The sequence below is a fragment of the Ixodes scapularis genome, unplaced genomic scaffold, assembly GCF_016920785.2.
Source record: "Ixodes scapularis isolate PalLabHiFi unplaced genomic scaffold, ASM1692078v2 PGA_scaffold11__112_contigs__length_91849675, whole genome shotgun sequence".
NCBI classification, from domain to species: Eukaryota; Metazoa; Arthropoda; class Arachnida; order Ixodida; family Ixodidae; genus Ixodes; species Ixodes scapularis.
Window position 1 is genome coordinate 10,713,195 of NW_024609837.1, and position 25,390 is coordinate 10,738,584.

General features: G+C 45.1%; 2 protein-coding genes across 2 annotated transcripts in view; one reads left to right on the top strand and one right to left on the bottom strand.

Moving 5' to 3' along the window:
* LOC8026231 (neurobeachin-like protein 1) overlaps window positions 1-12,825 on the bottom strand; it is a 73,990-nt gene extending 61,165 nt beyond the window's left edge. The window contains exons 1-10 of the mRNA XM_040223000.3: window positions 12,527-12,825; window positions 10,926-11,017; window positions 10,104-10,268; window positions 9,264-9,345; window positions 8,083-8,201; window positions 6,967-7,040; window positions 6,224-6,312; window positions 5,976-6,125; window positions 3,140-3,248; window positions 1,340-1,446 (exon numbers count right to left, since the gene is read on the bottom strand). Of these exons, the coding sequence (XP_040078934.1) occupies window positions 1,340-1,446; window positions 3,140-3,248; window positions 5,976-6,125; window positions 6,224-6,312; window positions 6,967-7,040; window positions 8,083-8,201; window positions 9,264-9,345; window positions 10,104-10,268; window positions 10,926-11,017; window positions 12,527-12,577 (1,038 nt within the window). The 5' untranslated portion in view covers window positions 12,578-12,825. The remainder of the gene's footprint in view (window positions 1-1,339; window positions 1,447-3,139; window positions 3,249-5,975; window positions 6,126-6,223; window positions 6,313-6,966; window positions 7,041-8,082; window positions 8,202-9,263; window positions 9,346-10,103; window positions 10,269-10,925; window positions 11,018-12,526) is intronic.
* Window positions 12,826-13,855: 1,030 nt separating this feature from the next.
* Window positions 13,856-22,955, top strand: LOC8026229 (proton-coupled folate transporter). Its single transcript, XM_040222993.3, has 6 exons — window positions 13,856-13,994; window positions 15,238-16,104; window positions 17,822-18,064; window positions 18,794-18,877; window positions 19,332-19,488; window positions 20,157-22,955. Exons 2-6 carry the CDS (start codon window positions 15,300-15,302, stop codon window positions 20,242-20,244), a joined length of 1,377 nt encoding a protein of 458 aa, XP_040078927.1. The 5' UTR covers window positions 13,856-13,994; window positions 15,238-15,299; the 3' UTR covers window positions 20,245-22,955.
* Window positions 22,956-25,390: the final 2,435 nt, after the last annotated feature.

Genomic DNA, 25,390 nt, shown 5'->3' on the forward strand with positions numbered 1-25,390 from the left:
TTATTAGTGTAGATATGATACAATGCCCCTGAAGGAGGTAAGAGATTGTAAACTACGGTAAAGTGCCGAGAGAATGGCCGCCCCTGAAAGATCATCCATCCCATTTTTCTGGCTAAATATTTGTAATATAAAAATTCCGAAACATCGCCCACACCCCGATTTCCGTCGGACTTCACAACGAAAATCAGATCTACCGCGCAATTCGCTGTACCGGCATGTCTGGCAAGCGAGTTCACAGCAGTTTCCTGCGTTTTTGTCCGCAATCTCGATGCCATGTGAGTTGGTTCCACGTGTATATTGCATCGTGGAATACGATTCTGATGCATTCACGATCTGCAGTATTTGTTCCCGTAACGTACAAGTTTGTGGCGGATTCCCACGTTGTTTTTTTTTTTTCGCAATCTGCGCACACAATATGGGTTCCCGTGACAGGCAAGTTTGCAGCGGGTTCCCGCGTGTTTCTTGCACCATAGAAGTTTAATCCAGGGGTTCTCAAACTTTTTGGACTCACGGAACCCCAGGAAGCCTCAAAAACTATCGCAGAACCCCTGCCCCCCCCATATTTGCCGACTGAGAAGCAACAGATGAACAATTGTAAGCAATTTTGCTTGTGTTGCTTCCCATATATCCCCATTATATCAATCGCGATGTAAGCAAAAAGTGAGATGGAGGCGCTTTGCATGGTCCTGCCGCGCAGCCTGCGTTGTGTGGGGGGGGGCGGGGGGAGGGTGAGGGGAGGGGGTTGCAATTTGGGTGTTCACGGAGCCCATGAGACCAGCTCGTGGAACCCCTGTGTTCCCCGGAACCCAGTTTGAGAACCCCTGGTTTAATCTACTACGTCCGTGATTTGCAGTATTTCTTCCCGTGTGATGCGAGTTCTCAGCGGGTTTCTGCGGGTCCTTCACACCATGAAACGCAAGTCTGCTGCGTCTGCAACCTGCGTTATCCTTTCCCATGACACAGAAGTTTGTAGCGAATTACCGCGTGTTTATTGCACCGTGGAACGCGAATTTGCGGTGTCCGTGATCTGCGGTATCAGTTCCCGCATCACGTGGTTCGTAGCCGGTGCCAGGGTGTTTATCGTTAATTTTAGATAAAGTTTTGCTGTGACATCCCCAAAGATTGCCCACGCCATGTTTTTCCCCATTTAATCTCTTAATTTTGGGTGGACGTTTTTTCGGAACTTTACAGTAAGCTTAAAATCAGGTCCTAAGAGTGCGGGACAGCGACTCATGATACAGCAATGCCATAGTTTTGCCTCATTTGTGGCGACACTAAAGAAGAGGCACTCGGATGACGAGCAGAAAGTGAAATTGCATGAGGAACAAGTGCCACCAACCCTCGTGCCGTGGAGCGAGCGGATAAGGCGTTCAATCAGTTCGTTGTTGTGAAACACCTTCTTCAGAGCAGCGTTTCCATTCGTTGACAACAGTTCCTGAAGGCCAGCTGCACAAACAAAATGTCAGCCACTGTAATTTGAAAACAGCTCAAAAACAAAACGTTTTGCAACATCCCCTTCAAATCATCCTAAAAAAAAAGACTTCCCGCAAAGAAGGCCAGTTTACATATATAGAGTCAAACCTATTTATAACAAACAGCAGGAAACGCTACGATCAGTTCGATATAGCAAGTAGTTTGATGTAGCAAAAAACATTTACAACGAACATCCCCGATGCGTTCGTTGTAAGGCGAAAGCTTCTCTTTTTTTCTCATCTCTTCGCTTCTGCCTTGTAACAAAGCGCTAGAAAGTATTTTTGTTTTGTTTTTTGCTTGCATGCAGAGTTTGTTCTTTTAGCTTATCTCCCCTTCTGAATCGCTTCTCTTCGTGAACAACTGCTTTGGGATGAAAAGACTTTTTTTGTGTGTGTGCGTGCATGCAGTTATTTTTTTAGCTTTCTCCCCTTTTGAATCGGTCCTTTTCGCTCAATTTTGTTTGCGGCTTGAGCTTTTGGAGTTTTCTTACTTTCCTATTTTTTTGTTGGAAGGGAAGGGACAGGTTAGAAGACGACTGTTTGCGCGTTTTTGGAAGACTTTCCGGTGGAAAAGTTTGATATAGCCAATTCCTACTCTATTAACAATTCTACTTTAGTTTCTGTGTCCTCCTATAAATATCTCGGCATTCACATAACCAACGACCTCTCCTGGAATATCCACGTCCAATATGTCACTAACAACGCAAATAGGCTTTTGGGCTATCTCAAACGTAACTTTTCGCTTGCTCCTCTTTCGTTAAAACTTCTCCTCTATATACCCTAGTTCGTCCTAAACTGGAATATGCAGCTTCTATCTGGAGCCCCGGTATCACCCTTGCATCAGCTGTCGAATCTATTCAGAATCGTTCTGCCCGTTTCATACTCCCGAACTATCATCGTACAGCCAGTGTAATTCCATGAAATCGTCCCTCTCCTTACCTGATCTCTCTCTCCGAAGAAAAATATCTCGTCTATGTTTATTTCACAAGATTTATTACTCTAACCCCGCTCTCCGTCAAGCATTGTTTTTAGAACCATCGTACATATCATCACGTGTAGACCATGACCTAAAGGTAGGGATTCCCCATTGTAGCACATCCACTTTTAATGCTTCTTTTCTACCCCCAAACCTCCATTGATTGGAATCGCCTTCCCGCACATATAGTCTCAATAACTAACACTGTTTATTTTAAAAATGCTATTACCAACTTTTTAACAGATGATGCGTAGCGCGTGTTTTTGCTGTGTGTGTGTGTGTGTGTGTTTCTTTTTTTGTATTTTTGCCTCGTTCAACTATGTTATTTTTATCTGTCGACCGCCCACTCCCCTCTGTAATGCCTTCGGGCCCTGAGGGAATAATAAATGAAATAAATGAAATATGTTGTTCATTATAAAAAGTACTTTTTACATGCATTTTTATTTAAATCTTTTGTAAGTTCGATATCCACAACATTTTGTTGTACGTGGGTTCGTTCCAAACAAGTTTCACTGTACATCGCGGCACAAAATCAACGCTAGAAACAACGCTGCTGCAGCGCTGTATCACTAATATGGCGTGAAGTCGGCATTACACCAGCAAAATCAGCACCATTTACGATGCCCACTTACAGCGCTGCAGTATTACTATGTGTGAACGGGCCTTAGGAGAGGTCAAAACGTCGGCGTACTCATCATCCACTGAGCAGTGTCGACTTGAGTCGGCTTCTCTTCTTCCGTCATCAGCCGAGACAGAGTTCCTAGATACTCGCGGACAAACTCGTTCAGGTCCACTTTCCTCTGCACAAGAACACAAGAGCACGCGAGGGGCCGTCTCTAGGCAGCTGCAACGAGTAGGGAACGTGCTGCTGGTATGGCTTTGGAGATGCGAGACGAAGTGCAAAAAGCAAGATGAACACATTTCTTTGCATCACAAAAACTAAAATATATTCTAAACACCCACATTGTAACGCACCTCCACCAAAAATATTGCACGTCCGAGAATGAAAGCACGTCCGAGAATGAAAACAGGTGAGGCTTAACTTAACCGTTCAGAAGTTTAAATGAAGAACTACTCCTATGCTGAAAAAAACCATCTTGCCCTCGGCCCTTGGAGCGAAAATGTTACAAAACGCCTTTACTTTATGCGTCGACCCTATGAAACTTGCGTGCACATCCTTTGCAGCTTTGGATGTCCTTCCCTCCATCTCCGTAAGCGTATAATGCATTCTACGAATTTGTTTATATTTAATCTGAACTCTGATACATCTCAGCCTCAATATAACCAGACCCATTGCACTGAACAGGTTAAAACCCTTGCAGAGGTACGACATAAAATTAATACATTGCTGCATGGAGCTTTAGTAGAGTATAAATTGTCAAAATGCATGTATCCCTAGGATCCTCAAGCACTTATATTTTTGCAACCATCCCTAGCCCCTAAGTGGACCCCCCAGTTTAAGCACAATTCTCACGTATCTGAGCCATGCACCGATACACACCTATGAGCCAAAGCACTCCCCAGTGTGTGCATCATCGTTAACTAAATCTGTGGGCTTCTGCATTTCTTCACTGTAGCAATGCTGAGAGCGGTAAGGTGTTTCTTGGCCGTCGTTCAAGAAAAATAGCCGTTACTCAAGATTGAAAACTTTTACCAACTCCGATTTGGAGCTTGTAACTCATATTGCAGACTTAGGACTAATTAGTGGACGAAATGCGAGATGAAGTCTGACTTAAAGAGACAATGAAGACGATTTTATTAAATTTTTTTAAATGGTGTTTTCATGCTTCTTGGGAACATAGCATGCTGCCCAATTTTTTGTAGACATTTGTGACCCGTATTTCTGTGCCTACAAAAGAAGTAAAGAAACCGAAACTGAACAATCTCCATTCTCATTTCTGGGCCTCGGAAAACGGAGGGGACGTAGAAAGTGACGTCAAGTGTGAATAGTCGGTATCGGTAGTATTTAGGAGATCGAGACTCTGGTTACCGCGGTGGGTTATAGCAGCGCGGTGGCACGGTGGCGCGGTCGTTTCGTCGAATCTATCAACATAGACACGGCAATGCCGCTCTCGTGAGCGAGTTAGAGCTTCCGTTCAGTGACCCAACACAAACGGAACGGGAATATGTGTGTGGCGGCCTCCGCCATCATTCAACGGAGGCCGCCCAGCCAGTAACGAGCGGCCCGCATGCCGAAGTGCCCATAGTTGCTCGTTGGCCGTTTCGCGTCCAGCATAGCAATGAAAAAAACAATTATGCTGCTTTATTTACGGTTTAGTAATCACTTCCGGTCCAATTTATACTTTTCATGGTTATTCAAGCGGAAATTAGAACAGTATTTCTAAAAGTCGCGAACCAAAACGTGACCGAGGGCACGTCTCTCGTTTCGACCAATCGCTGACGTGTCTTTTGTGACGTCGCGCTTCTTGGCCGCGCATCGGTCACGTGAGCTCCGCTTCTCCTGGCTTCTCCAGCAACTCTTGGGGCGTCACCCCAGTCAATCGCGGTATGATTATTATCGCGACTGTTTAATTGATTTGCGCGGCACACAAGCACCGGTTTCATCTGAAATTTGGGCAACGTGGCCCAAAACGTGCCTGGCACCCAGTTCAATCACCAAAAAGATGTTCGAAATTGCCTTCATTGTCCCTTTAAGGGGGGACACTACCCACAAAAAAAAAGCTTCCGCAGAAAAGGTTGATTTTGAAAAATGCCCTCTTTACATTTGCCAACATCTAGAGAGTATTCCCAGAAAGTTTCATTTGTTTACAGTCCCTAGTTATTTTTTTATAAATTATTTTCAGTCCACCAATGCTAAAGAAAAGGCAGAGGTTCAAGCACTTTGAATGTATTTTTCTCCGGTTCCCTTTTTGGCATAAATCCCGCCTTAATAAAACTATTGTTTCAGTCTGAAATACCGAGACTTTATATTTGTGGCGTGTTTGCCGAAATTTTATGAAGCCGGTTACTATGAACTTAGATTTTGCATTTTGATGTTCTTTTACTATGAAAAATTGTAATCTGCAAAACATAGTAAATATGAAAAAAAAAAAATTTTCTTTTCCATTAATTTTGTTTTATTTAAAAAATGCATATTTTCTGAAATTTCTTTTTCATAGCAACCGGCAACCAATATTGGAGTATGCATTCCACCAGAAAATTATGTGGTTATCAACACCATTTCTCAACAATAGATTCATTAAGCAGATTCCATGCAAAGCTACATTCTGGGGTTATAGTACCTCATAAAATTGGTTCACAGGGCTGAAACTTTGCATGCTTTCCTTCTATACGGCCACAAACACCACCTCCAAATATCAACGTCGATTGAGCAAGCAGTTCAAACGTTGACATTCCCAGGTAGTGTCCCCCCTTAAATGAGATGAAATCGCACCCAAGTGAGATTAAATCTGACTTAAGGGGGAGGTGGACACTATGCAATGTAAAGGACGCCAGGGAGACTCTGTTCTGCTTTTGGCAGACTTGGTTGGGGGCCGGGGGGGGGGGGGGGGGGCTGGGATGCTTACGGCTTCAGGAACGCAGGCACAGAGGGTGACTATTCCCTGCATGATGCAGCGCACCGCAGTCATCTTCACTTCGAGCGAACACTCCTGCTCCCTCAGACGCTGGAACAGGATGTCCACCGTGTTGTGGTTTATTGCCACTTGCGCATTGTGCTGCAAAAGAAAACAAGACAAACCTCTCTTGCAGACTTCGTAGAGAAGGAGAGAGAAACCCCCCAACGGAAAATGGGAAATGAAAACAAAGCGCTCACCTGAGCTCCACAAATGATGGCTCCAAAGACATGAATGAGCTTCATTTGGACCGCGGCAGGCAGAAAGCAAGGCTTGGACGAGAGGCAATCTGCGGAACGGCACAGTTCGCACAACGTGAAATATTCCGTCGCTCCACGTTTCGGGAGCTGCGTGCAGCAAGCTCTCGGTTAGAAAGGCTCACACAACCGCCATATGCAAAAGCGCTGGCTGAACTTTGTTTTACTGGAAACGGCAAACGAGGAATGCATAATTAGACGCAACTGTCGTAACGGGAAGTTTTTCATTCTTTCGAACGCCAAAGGTGCAACTTGCTACGAGAAAAACAGGAAGCAGGAAACGAAAACAGGGCCAAACTTACGGCTTCTGTGGCTCTTATCTCAAGGCGGCCAGTTACGAAAACGTTTGAGGTTTAATTTTTTGCATCTAATTTTATTAATTAGCAAATAAACAGAGGGAAAGAGGTGATGTAAAGCCTGAAACACCAAATCCCAAAGCCTCGGATTCCCCAGCAACACAGTTTTCCAAAGCTCCGATCAAAAAATAAAACATGCGAGACATTCTGTGTATGTGCTTAATCCCATAAAGGAAGTTCATGAGGCAGTCGCTGCTTGCTTAATATTAATTATGCTCATAATGAATTCCCACCATGGTTTCTCTACCTACAAAGTGTCACCGCAGCCCACCTTCGTTAACTGTTTTCGGGACTTTCTTTGAACCAAACATTCACAAGCGTCAAACTCACCGTAGAAAAAAGGGATGACCTCCAGATGAAGGTGCGATGGGCTCACCCTGCATTTCGTTGTGTCCACTGAAACTCTGGAAAAATTCGGTTTGCTTTATTTGAGAAGCTTGCAAAAGCTACGAGGTGTTGAGCGAGAAAACATTAATTGCATATTTGGCACTCCAGAAATAAGCTGTGCATTGCTGAAAGCTCGGACTCCGCCAGAACGCAACGTAACGCGATCCAATGGATAAGATGGCAAGGTTTCAAGACTAGGGTTCGAGGAGTAAAAGGTTAAGGCAAAATTCTAATTTTGCCTACAAGAGGGTGCCATTGGGAAGCCAAAGCAGGTTGAGTGTATTTGTTTTTCTTCTGCTGCATCTCTCAGATGGTACTAATGTCAATAATACACAGTAGCAGGCAGACGCAAGCGCGGAAGCAGATATCGTCTGCTTCTGCGTTCGCATCTACTTCTTATCGCCCGTCGTAAAATATGCAACTATTAAAGAGCCAACCGCCGAGTAAATATTTTTTTCCTGGACGGTCGAAATATAGCACACACAAATACCTCGTCAGAAAAACTCAAACCTAGTAAATAGAAAAACGTGTTCCGTACGCAGCTATCAGGGTTTTATTGCAAAACTTAAAAATTAAAAACATACAAAATTCTTGCGCGACGTTTTCCACTTGCCCCTTATCGCATTCTATGCATCACATCCAGAATGATGTGTCTTATTAAACGTCTTATCCTAAACCAGGGGTTCTCAAACTTTTTGGTCTCACGGAACCCCAGGAAGCCTCAAAAACTGCCGCGGAAAACTCCACCCCCCTCCATATTTGCCGACCGAGAACCAACAGATGCACAATTGTAGGCAATTTTGCTTGTGTTGCTTCCCATATATCCCCACCATATCAATCGCGATGTCAGTACAAAGTGAGATGAAGGCGCTCTGCATGGTCCTGCCGTGCAGCCTGCGGCGTGGGGGGGGAGGGGGTTGCAATATGGGTGTTTGAGGAACCCATGAGACCAGCTCGTGGAACCCCTGTGTTCCCCGGAACCCAGTTTGAGAACCCCTGTCCTAAACCAACATGTTGGCCAGACCAACATGAGCTGTCGCAACGACAGCCACCACCCACCTTGAACAGGTCATCTGCCAGATGAGGTGAGGGTCATAAAGAACTTCGAGAAAAGTGAGCACAGAGAGTAAGAAGCCAGCCGTGTTCTGGTCTGTGGCATCCTTAGAATGTTTTGTGTACTGCGGGAGAGAAAGAAAAAAACATCAAGGCCAGTTAGTCACACTTTTGGTCTTAAAGACCGACGACCAGTTCGCGCTTTCCACTTGTCCCCCGCTTCCTCCTCTCCCCCCTTCTACCCTCTCCACCGTTGCCTGTTGCCTTCTCCCCCACGGTGAGGAGGATCTTCTGCCTTGCAGAATCTCAGAACTGGTCGTCGGCCTTTAACAAATTAATTATGAACCTAAAACGATTACATTAGTTTTATTATGAGTCCCCCAACAAATGTATTGCAGGTGACAAGTGACAAAAACTGTCGTCCAATCACTGTTCTGTTCTATGCCTCAGATTAGCAGTGTGAGGTATGTGCAGTTGGTGGTCAAGGCAGAGAGGATTGGCTTCGACGCGTGACGGTCATGTATTGCCGTGAAGCCAAACTCTGGCCACACCACAATTTTTATGGGTTATAGGTTGGCAACAACAAATTATCTGATGGCAAAATCTGCCGGTTGATTAGGATCACTTTGGGAGCAGCACTTTTTTTTTCTGTATTTTTATTAGCACGCAAGCAAGCATGTAGCGCCCTAAAAGCACAGTGCAAGCAAGTAATTTTAGGGCAACTTCGGAATTTGGAACGCTATCCAATCACTTGATATTCTCCAACAAATGTTACAATATTTTCTAGTTGAATGCAAACATTTGACAGAAATCAGTCAGATGCCCCAATCAGCCATAATTCTTAGGGTTCCTGAGAAGTAGTGATTGGTAAGACATCTTTAATTAGATTTTCTATTACATTTAAAAGAGAGGTTTCATTTTTTATGTTTCAATGTATTTTAAGTGCGTCAGAATGGTTCCAATATCCTTCAACTCATTTATAAAGTCACGATTCGAAACCCTTAGTTTTATTTGCTGTCATACAAAAAACATGCTTTCACCCATTACAGAAGTTGAAATCTTTAAAGTCTGCGGTTCACGTTTGCAAAGGTGATACGGTCAAAAATAGTTTACTTTGGAGGCACAGGACCGAACTAACAATTTTCTCGCAACAAAAATATGCATGTACTCGGGCTGCAGTCACAAACCTGGTTGGCTACAGCTGAAGAAATCACAATGGTCAGAGGCACTGCTTCACTGGTTGAGACAAACGGAATGTTGCTGAAGTTGCTGGAGAGAGAATGAGAAAGTTTCATCAGACAATCTACATGTGCTAATTCAAACACATGCACAATAGAAAATTAACTCTACAAAACGTTGTACCTGATATAGAAATTCTGAAAGTTCAAAGATCTGTGCAATCATTCATGCATGTAGGGAACCCTAAAAAGCTTTCACTGTTATTAATAGACTGTTACACTTCCTCTTGAAGATGAAAAAAAAAATATTGGGTTGTGTGTGTGTTTATACAGCCTAGAACTTGGTTTGCCTCAAAGGGCGACGAGTCTCCCAGCTGTAGATGAGCAATTTAGCCAGAGCAGCACAACCGCTAGCCTGGGGTCTTCAACGTGCACCATGCAGTAGTGATACACGACCGCACGCTAGTATGATGCTCATCCAGATCGAAATGGGCAGGGGTGAGGATTGAACCCAGGATCCCTGGGTTCTGCAACGCGAGCTTTCGCTCCACGTGCTTCGAGCTGGTGCGCACTAGCCCACTCGGCCGCCGATCCCCCTCTTGAAGATTAATTTAAGTGGTGACTGCTATCTTTCGGATCGAAGGCATGCTGGTAAGACAGGAAACTGAAAGCTATATAATGGGTGTGGACTATAGTTGGAAGATATGGTAAGCCCATACATAGTTTGCTTTGGATCCCACCTCGTGTAATTGACTTCAACAGAAACGCTTTGGAGGCGTGAGGAACCGAGGATGCCACGACGAAGTGCCTCGCCGCGACGAAGTGACATGCCGCAATAAAGCGCCTCACCGTGACAGTATGGTGAGCACTTGGACGGCCACGCTGGCCTTGTGCACGGTGTCCACGGTGACACCGGTGTTGCAGTCATCGCTGCACTCCCTGAGGTACGTCTCGAGCCCTTGCAGAAAGCCGTCGGGGAGGTCGATCAGGTGGGGACCGCTCCCGGAACCGCCCCTGCAACGTCGAACACGCGCGCGCAGTAAATTAATCGAAGGACATCGGAAAAGAAAGTTCCAGAAAAACCTCGCATATCTCCAGCGGACGCACACGTGCGCTAAAAATACGCGAGGCATTGAAGCGTCGCCGAAGGTAGGAAGCTGGCGCTGGAGGCGGGGCAGCTGAAGCTCCTTCCTGCCAGTGACTACACAAAGTCACGAGATGTCACGTGATGTCACGTAATGCTCAGCGGGGAAGTTTTCCCGCTGAAGTCGGCAAAGAAATTTCCCAGCCATGACAGCCCTACGGAAAACGCGGCCGGGAATTCGTCACGAAACCTCACCAATAACCGCCGTCACCGTACGGAATGAATTTCGCTCTTCTCTTTCTGGCGTTTGTAGTCTGCATTCGAGCTTCAGCAAGCCTCATGAGACGGATCACCTGCTATCAAGGAGATGATCCCTTCTTCACGCATTTCGGTAAGAGGCGTCGGCTAGAGGGGGAATTAAGTCCGAGCTTCGGAAAGACTCGTTTGGCAACAACCAAAGCATAAAGACAAACAATTGTTCCTGTTCGACGCCTTATGACTGCACACCTTAATTCTTGGTACTGGTAAACCACAAGAAAATAATAATAGTTTCACGATTCCTCTAGAAAAATTCATTTTCAGCTCACCTGCTGTGGTTAACCTGGAGATCGGTTTTCAAGCAATCTCCGTACTGACGCCGAAATTCCACCATGTACTCTGAGAGTGTAGTGGCATTTCTCTGCAACAAACGTAAAATTAAAATAAGCTGCAAGGATGATGTCACTGATTATTGTAAGGAAAAAAAAATTTATTACAATGTAGTTCTTTATTATCAAGCCATAAGTGACTACTCTATCACTGGTTCACTGAACAAAGATATTTCCAAGTTAGGCTCATAGCAGAGCTCTCCAGTTCGTGCAGAAGTATGGTTATTACTATTATTAGTCAGGACTGGTAATGTTTATGGAAGCTGCAAAGTATTGTCTATCAAACCATAGCCTTTTTTGGTGTCAATACGGCCCTTATCACATAAAACAATACAAAACAGCCAGTATGACCCCCTTGGATTAAGCTCAATTTGATTATGCAAACCTGCAAAACTCAAAAGAGATAATATAGGCAACAGACATAACTTCTATGTTTGCCCATGTCAGTGGCACGACTTGAAGCACAGCTAGCTGACACAGATGACACAGCCGTCTTCAATGTTAGATTTGTTCAAACGACAAGAGTCCGTGATGATGCTGAATGCAGATGGTGCATGCAGGATTATCACAAGTACGATGTCCCATTCTCCAGTCATTTTAATTTCCACCCAGCCTACCTCTTGCCACGGGGACATCGACATAATGACGCATGAAAAGAAAGCGGTTCTAGAAAGCAGACGCTGGTCGACTTCTGGATATGAAATGTCAGAAGTCACTGTACACTCCGCACAAAGTGTTGTGAAGTAACAGTCCAAACGTGATTCCCCAGTCATCCAGGGTATCGAAGTTGAGGCGCCTACTGCATTTTATGGGGAAACAGCATCTGCTTCAAAAAGAAACAAATAAATTTATTTGTGCTCTGTTATGTAGATACTTCCAGTAAGTCATAGTTGTTTCCATACTACAATTCAGTTTGAAATGATACCCTAGTGACTAGAACGAACTCCGGACTAGATGTATACTTACGTAGGTATTTGGCCATCACTAAACACGAATCACTCCTACCTTCAACTCTACCAAAAAAAGAACGTGACTAGAACTTGCATGGAAAACACGTCATATGTTTCCGATACCTTTTTTTTTTTTACTTCCCCTTCCACTTCCTATCAGGATATATCGACACGACTAACATCGAACGAAGAAACAAGAACCAAAGCAAAAGCACAGACTCACTCACGCCAGGTGTCGACATACTATGCGAGAATAGTTGACGCAAACATCGGCGATGTTTACACGACGAAACCACCACTCTTCAAAACACGCGTCTCTCGCGTTTACCTCAATTTCGTCGCCAATCAACCCGTGTTAACTAGAGCGGTCCCCTCCCACACCACACCTTCAGGCAGGAAGTCTGAAAATTCCGATGTCTCGCGCTCAGCGAACCAACAAAACAAACCGATCGTGTGAGGGATAGGCGGCACTTCGTCGGTAACCCAACACCGCTAAGCTTTCGGCGTGTTCGCCTAGCCCGCGATCGAGACATCGTGCCCGCAATGAATCGGGTTACGGCGTAATTGGGGGAGCACAACAAACGTGATCACCTTGACTTGGTAGGCACTCCATAGTGCTTCGAGGGCTCCCTTCGCTGACATTGTTTTTAGGAATTGCACATCGCTTCGTGAAGGGTTTCCACGGCGATGTGGGCGACGTGTTTTAATAACTTAGAAGCACATGAGGCCACATCACAACCCTGAACCAGCCGCCCGGAACCTGTTATCCGACCATTGCAGGCACCCACTTGCACCACAAAACCTACACACACACACGGATACGAAGTAGCTAATAAAATGCTAGAATACGGGGAGAGAAGCGACGCAAACCAGAGAGGGGAAAAGCAAGCCAAGCAAGCGATAGATGGATGGATGTCAGATATATACGAGTCTGCTGGATGCTGTACCTTTAATAACGGGCGGCAGCTTCTGCCATCTAACCTAATAATTAAAAACCAAAAGTTTAAAATTCAAGACGTGCAAAGTGAACATTTCGGCCATTGATTTCGGCAGACATTTGCCCGGCTAGGTGAGTATTAATAAAATAAGCTGCAGGCAACGTTGGCTGCAGGTATCAACCGTATCAACTGTGTTCGATCACCCAGCCAAATAAGTCACCCGTGAACATGAGGCCGAGCAGGCCGCGAAACATAGAGTTATTATAATGTACATTATAATAACTCTATGCCGCGAAACGTCGGGCTATTTAAAAACAGTTTTTTTTTTGTTTTTTTTTAAGTACCTGCGGGTTCTTTTACTAATTAAAACCGTTACCCCCCCCCCCCCCCCCCCCCCCCCCCCCCCCCCCCCGACTCCTCGCATCGGTGAAAGAGTCGCCAGTTCAACCACCTGGTTGGTGACCCGGTCACTGATCTCTATGGCAATCATTGAGATCAGTGGACCCGGTGTAACTTGGAGCCGTTGAGATTTTAGTGATTTGAGCCGGAGCCACGCGGGAGGGAGTCCCAATTTTTCCTCCCTCTTTACCGCCTGAATCAATTTTCCCCGGATAACTTCCATCCATCGTCTAACGGTCTAACCCACTCAATTGTCATAGAGATCAGTGGTCTAACCTCCTTTTGTGGCTTCGCCGGTAGTCACGCGGATGTTTGTTGTCACCTTTTTTTGAAAATGAACGTGACTCGACTCGACCGCAAGCTAAACATGTGTTCAAATGGTCTCGTGGATCCGGTCTCAAGTTCCTCGGCACCTTAAATTAAATTATGTCCAATCCCCAAGAAGTACTCCAGCACAGCCGCGCGAGTGCACGATCGACTTGTACTTTTGTTGTTGCTACCACCTCTGCGCCTCTGCCGGACAAACGACTCAATACACGGATTGGGTTGGCTCGCTTCGAAATGCGCGGTCGAAGCTATCACAGCGGGACGCGGGCAACGCGGGTGTCGCAGGCTGACAGCTGACCGTGCTGCTGACACGCGCAGTCTTGCATGATAAAAAGAAATTCGTAATTTACGGCCTGTTGAATTTGCATATTCCAGCCGCACGGTGCAGAGGAAAGGTGAGTCACCGCCCCAAGTCGTGTCTCAACGGAGTATAAGCCTTGAACTTAAAGCGCGTGTTGCCGATAAGTTCGACTAGTAAGGTGCGAGCAAGGAGGCATGATTTGCGCGATTCTTCGTGTTTTGACCGATAAGTGATCACGCCTGTATGAAGAAGCATGCTTGCGAGGCAAGAAAAAAATGAAGACATAGTGTGTGCATCGGTAAAAGCTGCGTATGGCTACCGTTTGCCTCGGGTGCCCTGAGCAAAACAAAAACGAAAGTTGTCTGTATCTAGGTCACCGTAACAAGTTTCGCGGCGCACGAGTGTGCGGTCACCCACCCAGTTGCTTCGAAGGCGATCCGTGTCTCGTAGACCAACGTTTCCATATGCATGCTCTTGTGAAACTTGTAAAAACGTCATCTTGTTTTATTTGTTAAGTGTTCGTGCCTTGCATGTCACCTCAACTACACGGAAAGTGTGTTCTCTTACCGCTGTTAGTTTGACCGGAATATTTTTTTTCATTCACTACAAGGCGAGTTTTCTAGAGATTGTTTCTAAAACTTAGAATCGCATCTTGTGACAAATAGATCCTTTCTGACGAACCGAGTCTTGGAGAGTGCCTCAGTTCAAACAGGACATAATATTCGGTTCCATTGTGACTGGTCGTTGAAAACACCTGGAAGGCGATCTGTTGCACAAAGTCCTGAAAGTTTGTATATTTTTATTGCCCAGTGTCGAAGTGCTAATAACTCCTACAGTAAGGGGTGTTTGTCACTATTGTATTCTCAGTCTCTGGCTATCGAGGGAAATTGTTAATTGTTGTACTATATGGTACATCGTTGAACTAGGATATTGCGTGCAGTATAAATAATAACGGCGCTAGAAGACGGACATGTAGATGAAGTGAACAAGCAGGGTGCTGTTCAATCACTTTGCTCTAATGAAGTAGACAAACATATCCATTTCATTTATGTATACCCTCAGGGGCCCCAACAACGGCATTACGTAAGGGGGAGCAATACAGAAAAAATAATGTGTGATTGACACACACAGTGGATTAGATTGGATAGTGGGGCTAAACCTGGCCGATCGCAGTACAAAAAAAACTAAATCTAGCAAAAAGAAAAAAAAAAAACTTTAATTTCTGTTTGTTTGTTTCGTTTCCTTCAGCTTTATAGCCTTCCAGCGTTTTTATACCTCCTTCCTTTACAGCCAACCTCTCTAACAGTCGCCTTCAGAGCTCCTCCTTATCTTTCCAGGCATTGTCCGAAGCCAGTCCCAACACATCAGATTGCCCCTCCCCAAACACACAAAGAAAAACATGGGTCTTTCGGTGACGGCCGAGCCGGTGGTCTTCCTCTTCTTCGCCACCATGCACCTGGAGATGAGTGCCGTCCAGGACCTCATCAACACCAAGTGCTGCTTCTCTCTTCTCAACACCACCAACCTCACGCTGTGCCACTCGGCGCAGAACGAGACGCGCACCGCCATCAAGACCGCCGCATCGCCGTGGATCGCCTACTACTACGGCCTGCTGTCCGTGCTCACCCTCGTCTGCGGCATGTGGGTCGGTTCGTGGAACGACCGCTTTGGCCGCAAGCGGCCCATGCTGTTTCCGCTGGTCGGCGGAATGGCCGCCGTCCTCAACTTCATTGTGCTGTCCCACTTCCTCGACAGCCACGTGTCGTTTGTCATGATCAGCGCGGTCCTTGTGGGCCTCTCGACTGGATCGCTCGGAGTCGTGTCAAGCTGCTTCGGATACCTGACGGACGTGGTCCCGCTGTCGGCGCGGAGCAGACGGATTGCAATCCTGGAGGCCATGGTCTTCACCGGCGGCGCCTGCGGCATGTACCTTGTCGGCGGGATGCTGAAGTCGACGACGTACGAGGCCATCTTCCTCGTCGAGCTCGTCATCTACGCCGTCGCAGTCTTCTACGTATTGATAGCGATCAAGGAGAAGAGCGGAGTGCAAGAGGGCGGGGATCCCGCGGGGCGGCCCGGGCTGTTTACATTCCGCCACGTGGTGGACATGGCCCTGACAGTGTGCCGGGCGCGGGACAACGGACACCGGCGGCACATCCTGTTACTGCTGCTGGCCGCGACGGCCATGTTTTATGGACTTGCTGGTGAGAACTTTACGGTTTTCAATCGACTTCAACGATGTAGGTTCGTTTCATTTGGCTTGAAGTGGAGATGATGTGAAAATGCATGTGCCTGCTGTCTACAATCTTTTTTTTTTTCCTTTTCTTTTTTTGCAGAAATGAATTAGGCATTACCGAACTCTCATTCTCCACTTCATTTCAGTGCTAGCGATCTGGAACAGTGGCCAGAGTTTCACGGCTTGCCATCGTCCAATGTTCTAAGCGATTTTTGCATATTTTTAGTGAAGAGAAGGAGGTGAGCAAGGCCCACGTATAGGTGGAAACATCAATGTCAAAATATTGCTTACAATTTTTAGAGTAGATATAATGGCAAGCTCTGAAACTTTGTCGTCTGGTCTGGACCGCTACCACTACATTTGGTTGGAGGCTGAATGTGCACAATGCATAATATATTTTTGTAGTGAAAAAGATTCAAATATCTTTTTATGAACATTGAGTACTCTTGCAGAATAGTCTGGAACACCAGCCCCTAGTGATTGGCAATGCACATTCGTGTTTGTGAGTCGCAGCAGTGGCACGACGCCTTTTTGATCGCCGTGCGACAGTTGTGGTCAAAAAGCAACCGTCTGCATGGAGTTTATTTATTTTTTATTTTTCTTATTCCTCTAGGGCCTGAAGGCATTAAAGGGACACTGACAGGTTATTTATGCTCCCCAAGGTTTTTATTTGTACATGACATATGAGAGCCCAACTACCCAGTACACAATTTGCGGCTCGAAATTTGTTTTCTTTCCGCCCGAAAACCGCCGATCAAGAACTGGACAGTTTGAGTTGCGCTCACTCTCTTTTTTGTGGCAACGTGCTTCTTTTTTATGGTTGATACACAACAACTAAGCATAATCAAAGTCGTGGGTCATCGAAGGCACACAGTCAATATTAAAAATATAAAAGAAACATGATACCCATTTTTTGTGGCTTCAATATTTCTTCGTCCTCCCTAGCCCAATTTTGGTGTCGAGCAGTCACATTTTTTTTTACTTTATTAAAAATATATGTGACACTAGCAAAATATTGATTGGGTGGTCTTCTGACACTATAATGAATCGCCTGGCAAAAAATAAAACAAAAATTTTGGAGGGTGACAGTGTCCATTTAAAAAACCCCTGAAAAGAAAAAAAAAAAATTTTTTTTTTAAGAGTCTAGTTGGGATACACATGTAAAAAAAAAAAATAATTTTACGTCAAGAAAAAAAAAAAATCTTTTTTAGACCAATATTGACGGCGCGAGACGCGATTTAGTCGGTAGTCACCTCCTTTCCACTTGTTTTCTCTCTCGGCATTTCGGGCACGTAAAGGAGAGGTGAATTGGCTTCGCCTTCAGGACTGAGATGGTCATTCCAAAATGACGCCTGACGTCATGGACTTCACGCGCAGAACTTCATCTAAATCTCTCACCATCAGTATTGCTCTAAAACAATTTTTTTTTTTTCAGGGGCCTTTTAAAAGGGGAGTGGGCTAAAATGTCTGAGTAGCATACACAGAACCAGGAATTGGGCAGGCTGACACACAAAAAGGAAACATAGTTGATCGGAGCACAAAACAAAATCATAAATAACATCTTTAAATTTAGCACTCTCACCATAATGCCGCCAATAAGTGCGGGAAGGCGACTCCCATCCGGGCGATGCCACAGATCGTTTCCAACCTTCTATCTTTCGACTCTTGTCTTTTTTGGTCAACAGCACAGATCTACCTGACCTACACTTTCCTGACCGACGAGCCACTTCGGTGGGACGCAACGCACTACAGCTTCTTCCAAGGGGTCAACATTGCGCTGGAGGGAGCGGCGCTCCTCGTGGTCCTGCCCCTGTCCTACCGGTTCCTCGGCATGTCAGACCCTCTGGCCGGACTTCTCGGATCGCTCTCCAGGGGCCTCGGACTCCTCTATCTCGGACTCTGCTCCACCAGCACCATGGTCTACTTTAGTGAGTGCCGAGCAACTTTACAGCGACGGCTGTTATTGGAGGCGTCGGATCCCGGGTTGTGTTTGCGTCTCTGTCGGGGCCAACCAGATTTAGCGAGAAAATTTCTCTACTAAATTTAGGGGAAACCACAGTGTCACAGGACGTCACTATTTCCCCGCTAAAATCAGCGGGGAATTCTGTGACACTGTGACGTCACATGACTTAGTCATGTGACCCTAAATTTAGCCGAGAAATTGCGAAGTCTCATTACACTGACATTTTCTACAAAAACTTTGCGGAGAAATTTTACCGCTAAATTTAGTGGGGAAATTTCGCTGCCAAGTTTTCTGGGGAAATATCGAAATGTCACGCAACTTCACAATTTCTCCGATAAATTTAGCGCGAGTTTGGTGTCACCCGACCACATCAGGTGATGTCATGTGGCATGATGCACTGTCACAATGTAATGCGGTGTCATGTGGCGTGGCAGTGTCACATCAATACCTTCCACTAAATTTAGCGGAACAGAAGTCTGCTAAGTTTAAAAAAGACAGTGTAACTGTGTGGTGCAGAGTGTGCAGGGTCTCGGTTGCGTCCACTGTTCATTTTCAGGACACGGCCAGGAAACGCCAACTTTTTTTTTTCCTTCCAGCTTCCAGTTTGTTCATTGCTTCGGAAAAGAGTGAAACTTTGCGACATCGTGTGCGTCTGGATCCAATCTTGACCCCTGCGGTTAACACCCTTTTCCAGCGCCGGTGTTTCTGGTGTTCTCGGAGTTTGCCACCCCGTCCATCCGTTCCATGCTGTCCAAGATTGTAGCTGCTGACGAAAAAGGTGCGAGGATCATTCTTTTTTTTTAGCCAACGCGCTGGTCCTACTTTAACTTCTATGCCCGACCTGTTCTCCTAGAACGTGGGTTCTCAAACTGGCTTTCTACGAACCCAGCGGGTCTCTGGTGTGCCCTCGGAAATTCTCCAGCTCCAAAATTTTCTCAGCCGTCCCTAACCCAAAGCGAAGAGCTCATATTGGGGAACTCTACTCTGAATGGCAGGCAGCCAAGAAAACAAGGAATTAGATTCCCTTAATATCCTTGCAGCAAAGCACTGCAGAAGGCAACTTTGTTTGCAGTAACACTGAGGGGAGGGGTGTATCGCATGACTGGGCAATTTTTAAGTTGAGTACTTGAACTGGAATCACACTTTGTCCTTCTATTCGTGCGGGACAGTGGTACAGTCTTTTGGTCGTTCGGTACTTGGATGACAGAGCTTGTTTTTTCGTGTTGTTTCAGGCAAGGCGTTTGCGATGATGAGCGCTCTTCAGTCATTTGCGCTCTTCACTGGTTCCCTGCTGTTTAACGGCCTTTACCCAGCCACGTCCAAGTTCTTCAAGGGCTTCGGGTTTGAGTTTGCAGCAGCTCTCCAGCTGATTTCCATTGTGATATTCGGGTGAGTTGTCGCGTGTTGCTGCCTGTGCGCCGGCACGTGTGCGGGCGGATCTTAACCTGGTACACATGCGTGGATACGAGAGACTCTCCACAAAAGTGCAGGAGGCAGTTAACGTTAGGGAAAGCTACAACATCAGCACAAAAGATGCCATTAAAGATGCACTAAAGAAGTTTTCGAGTCTGTCCTTTTATGGTGGTAGCTTAATCTATACGCCTAAGTGTCCCAAAAAGCCAAACACCACAATGAGATGCATATTCTCTTCATGCAGAAACATTGGCCCTTCCTACGAAATAGAGGCATGGCACAATCTTTGACCATGTTTTTACCAGGAAAGACAGAAAGACAAAGGAACATCCGTCGGCGCTCCTTTTTTCAAGTTTGGCGCCCACAAAAACAAAGCCTTGCCCAATGTACCTTGGCACATTGCTCTTTGAGCACAGAATTGTAGTTTGTGGGTGGAACCCATCCTCAAGTTATGTATCAACAGGCAAAGCATAGATGATGACAGGTCCTGCCATGTCTTCTCTTGTAATGGCAGATTTTTTTTATTTCGTATCCTATTTGCTTTTTCTGTCGAGCTAGCCATCAGAATCCGGGTGTGCATGTTGCATTGAACTCTTCATTTCATGGTTCCTCTAACTTTAGTTTCTTTTCCCTCTTTCAATCAGGTACCTGTACCACAAGCTAAGGAAGGCATCGCTGTACGCCGAAATTGACGGGGACACCTCCAACCTGCAGACCGAGATCGAGAGTTGAGGGACGGATATCGTCACCTCATTAATGCAGGATGCGTGTCAAGTTTATTGCTGTAAGAGTCGTCCTCTGACGCAACAGTGCCCGTTCCAACAACGAAGCTCTGAACAACGGGACATCGCTCGCCGAGAGATGATGGAACGCTCGGAAGTTCTACCAGGGGTTCAGAATGTCTTTTTTCGCCAAGACGGTCATTGCGTCTCCATATGTCAAATTGTATGCAGTATCGAAGGTCACAATTGTATATCAGAATAGTCGTATCGGGAGCATCGATTTCAAACTCCGGTAGTTGTCGCATTGCTGCGGTGAGTCTCATGGGCACGTCAGTTCTTCTTGAAGACTGTGATACCGTCGTGATTGTCGACAGAACTAGCAAAAGCTCGAGCGCCACTGTTGCAATCTTGAAGAGGCTTTTTTTTTTTTTTTTGCAACTTACTTTGCGGTGAGGCTCGAGAAGTTGCTGGAATCCAAAACTCGCGAGCTTGTGCTGTGTTATGAGAAGGCAGGCACCTAATGTAAATTCCACCGCTGAGGCTGCTGACTTTATTTATTTATTGAGTTGTAAATGCTCGAAGACCTTGACTGTAGTGATCACAGAATTATAAAGCATTAGCAGCCTTCTTTTTTTTTTTCTTTTTTTATTTTGCTTTGAATAGTTAGTGGCCAGGGCGGTACTGCTGCCTGCAAAAATAGTCTGCATCTTTTTTTATTCTATTTATTTTTTAATAGCTCACCCATCCCTTGGGACAAAGTTGAACAAGTATCTTTAATGAGTGTATTGTACTAGCTATGTGAAACATGTCCTGTTTTTTGGGGGTGTTTTTGTGGTTTAAAGGACAATTACCTGCAACTAGGCTACCATCAGTAAGCAAGAATTAAGGTGTCATTTTTTTTTTTTTTTTTAATCTTTGGTTGTGCAACAGACCGGATCACTTCTAGAGTGGAGTGGTCAACTTGACCTTGAAGGAAAAGAATTTGTTCACTTTTCGTCATTGTCCAAACAGCGAAATCGAGCCCAGATAACGCGATTTCCAGAGCTGGTCTATCTTTTGGAGGTCGTTTTCGTGTTTCGGGGCACAGTGCGGTATAGGACCCATTCAAACTTGTACTCGTAAAAAGCACGAAATGACTTCCGGCTTTTGACTCACTAGTGCTCAATATAAACTCTCCAGAATCACAAAGCATATAATAAGTGTCAGTGGTTGTTTTTGTGGGAAAAAAGATGTGTAAATCAAGTTAATTCAAACGTCTCTTTTTCCTTGACTACATTTTTCTTTTTCTTCTGCAAGTCGACAATCAGATGTATGCAGTGCATCCACTACCACTACAAAGGTTATTCATTCATTGCAGCTAGTAGTTGCTTGCAGTACTGGATTAGTAAATGACATGTCTTGTGTGAGAATAATCATGAGGCATGGTTTCTATTAAAGAGATACAATAGAGATAAGAAAAATAATATGTAAAAATGAGATATATAATATTTCATTGTCTGCTTAGCAGCATAGTGGTCGTTCACCACATGACTGAAACAATGTTTGTAGCCCTGATGGTGCATGTTGTTTCTGTGCAGTGCAAAGCACAACAGTATTGCATGTTTTCAAAACACCTTGTTTAGTCATTGTTTGGTGTCCCCTTTTTCAGCGAGTGTTTGCCTCTTATTTAGCGCACCTCACAAGCACATGGTAGACGAGCAAAATATGTGCAGTAAAATCGTGCACATAGAGTGGAGTGTTCACGTTTGAATAAAAAATGATATGTATATATTATTTCTTTTTCTAAGGGGGCGGAGTTTGAAAGTTTTTGAAAATAGGTTAGCTGTGGAGCAACACTTGCGACCTAAATAGGTTATTGACGAGGTCACCTTTATTAAATAAATTAGTTAAAAGCGAAAAAGAAAACAAAACGAACCATGCTGCAGCACAGACTAACAAGATTTTTCTGGAGCGAAAACAATCCTTAAGCTTGTGCTCTTTTTTTTTTTTTCTACTGTTTTATAATCTTGGACTCTAGTTGTATTTGGCTAAGCAGCTTGAAGTAACTCTTGGTGTCATTGCACCTACGGGCTATCAAAAAAAAAAAAAATCATTTCCCTTCTTGCATGCTCTCACCCTGGCTTCACGACGCCATTTTTGAGCGAAGGCACCGGCGACGAGGAACGTATTAAACAGCCAATCGGGTTGTTTTTGTGTTTCACAGGGGCTCTGTCAAGTTGCTGTGACGGGCCAAGCCGGAATAGGCACCACAAAAGTCCCGTTTGAGTCTTTTTTTTTTTTTATTTTGGCCTTGGTGTTTTGTCTACTTTCGGTGCCCAGATCTACGTGACTGCTTGGGTTCTTTCGTGCTAAAATTGGGAGTAATTGTAACGGCGCTAGTCTAACACTAAGTGTGACAGTGCTGTTTCAGCAATACGCGACACGACTTGTCGGCGATTAGAATCTCGTAGTCTGAACAATTCTAGCTGGATGATCGGGACTGCTGATCTGCCGCGATCTTGAAAGTTGCGATATAATGATCTGAAGTGGGGAAAGTTAAAATTTTAGGTGACATTTTCTGTTCTTTCCGTCCATAGCAATGCGTAAGAGTCGGAAGAAAACTCGATGCAGTTTTCATCCCTGGGCGTCTGTTCCGACTGAACGCAAATGTCGAATGATGATATTCTTTGTGCGGTGTACCAGCGTTTGGCGAATAAATATTGTTAATTTTTGTTAGCTTTTCTTTTCTTCTTTTTTTTTTTACTTGCCCAGGGTATTTCAAATGCATGCAAAAAGAACCTTGGGTATTTGAAAGCAGGGTTTGACTCTTGAGTGTGCGTCTATACCCTTCAAGATTCCATTACTACAGTCGAAGGTGTGGACAGCTGGAGCACAGCAAAGTATCTCAGTGAAACATTTTCGGGAACTTTGAGGTTCCCTTTTTAGTCCTTTTCCGACTTGTTTTATTCAGCATACTGGAAAAGCAAGGAACTTCGAAAAGGTCAAACTGGAAGACTTTCTTGCATCTCCGTGCTTGTGGGGCTCCAACAAAGATTTATGACAGCCTACAATCCAAAAGTATCGGATATTTCAAGTTGGAGAATGCTAGGCGGAAGTCGCCGTATATGTTTGCATACCTGAAATGTCGCTAACAAATGCAGCGAGAGAACCCGGTTGATACGTTTCTTTAGCGGACCGCGGTAAAGGAGAAGTTATGGTCCCGGAAAAAAACGTAACCGATAACACTCAAGAGGGCTTAGAGATGAGGTAGGAAGCAACACTCGCACAGGCCATGTATCGATGTGGTCTTTTACAGCTGCGGAGAACTAACATTCGTAGGTCGACGATATTTTTAGCTGTTCCTTAAAACTAAAGCCCGTCTATAGGAATAATTAAAAAGAAACTTGACCTATAAAGGCTGGACACGGTGGAGCGAAAATGTGGCGAACAACGACAAGCAGCACGTTCGCTATGCGCGCGATGTCACCGATGCTGCGCATGGAGCAAACGCCGCTGATGAAATAAGTTGTTTGTTTTCAGCAGAAAAAAGAAAAAAGGGTGGCACAACGTGTGCTGCGTTTGACAGCGACAGCTGTTGCGTTGTTGAAAGATTTGCCTTTAGTCGATGTGCTTTAGGCTATCTGCTTCGGGAGCTTCGTTTTTAGTCGAGGAGATGCAGGGACCTGCGCTGTTCTCGTGCCTCTGTGGCCCTCCGTCTACTTTGCTCAGCGAGACGCGCTGGCCCGCTCCTCGGATGGATTTCGCCTTAACACTAGCAACTACCGCTGAAAAAAAAGAAAAAAAGAAATGGAAGACGTTTACGATTAAAGTAGAGTGCAGCTCTTGAGGAAGAGGAGGGGAGGGTATGCCCCTCCTCCCCTTCCGTACCCTCCCCTTCTCTTTCCCTGCCATTTCCCGCTAAATATAGCGAAAAATTCTCCGCTAGTTTTAGCGGGGAAATCTTTCCGCTAAATTTAGCGGGAAAATTTCCCGCTAAGTTTAGCGGTAACATCTTTTAGTGGGTAAATTTCCCCGCTAAATTTAGCGGAAAAACTTCCCCGCTAAATTTAGGGGTAAAATTTCCTCGCTAAATAAAGCGGAAAAATTTTGCCGCTAAATTTGGCGGGAAAAATTTCGCTATATTTAACGGGACTAACTTTATCGCTAACTTTATCGGGGAAACGTCCCCTAATGCAACGCGCGGTTACGCCAACGGCGACGTCGCTCAACCCTGAAACGGGCACCTAAGAGCTGCGCTCTACAATAAACGAGGGCTGCGGAGAGTTTGGCACCATTCACTCCATACCTGGGTAGTAATTCAATTACAGTAATTAAATTACTGTAATTTAATTACTTTTTTTGGTAATTTGTAATTGTAATAATTACTTTTGGCTAAAAGGAATTGTAATTGTAATTTAATTACCTTCTAGCGTCAGTAATTGCTAAATTTCAGGCACAATTACAATTACTTTTGCAAGATTTTGCGGCGGCGGCGCTTTTCCCCCCTGGCCATGGAGACGACAGCACAGCCAAAGCGACAGGGGAGAGAGTGTCTCCCAACCTGCTCAAAAAAAGGGAAAAGAAGGATGGGAAAGAGAGGCTGGGATAGAACAGAATGAAGGATTTTGTAGACTGTAAAACAATTTAATGAAGAATTTGAGAAATAATTTGATAAATGAGGGTTACATTCGCGTCCGTTTTCGTTCCTGTCGTAGTTGAATCTGACTCTTCGTCTCGTTCGCTTCCTGTTGCTCCTGTTTCTAGGGGTACGTCTTTCTTTTTTGTCATTCCCACAAGGGGGCATCGGGGGTCGAAGTCGAGCTGGTTGGCTCCGATCACATCATCCGGTCGAGGCGGGGAGATTCGAGGCTCTCCTTACGTGCCTTCGCCGCTAGCACATTCACTTACATATTTCAGTCAAGTTTGGGGACTTTTTTGTTCATGAAATTATTCTCTTTTCTTTATGAGTTTTTCACGTCCTTCTCCTCTATCTCGTATGTTGGTACCACTAGCAGTAAGTCGTGCTACCCTTTCATCGAGGCGAAGAAGCAAAGAAACAGCAGGTCTCATTAACACGACTCACCCTGCCTTACTTCCAACTGTTGTTGCTACACTGCTCTTCCTTCTCCCAATCCTCGTCTACCTTTTTGTATAAATCTTAATTATTTAGTGTTCGC

Excerpts from the sequence above, each read along its gene's own strand:
- LOC8026229 (XM_040222993.3), top strand. The coding sequence starts at position 15,300 with ATGGGTCTTTCGGTGACGGCCGAGCCGGTGGTCTTCCTCTTCTTCGCC. Across the intron at positions 16,105-17,821 it reads CATGTTTTATGGACTTGCTG|CACAGATCTACCTGACCTAC; the intron begins GTGAGAACTTTA and ends TTTGGTCAACAG. Across the intron at positions 18,065-18,793 it reads CAGCACCATGGTCTACTTTA|CGCCGGTGTTTCTGGTGTTC; the intron begins GTGAGTGCCGAG and ends ACCCTTTTCCAG.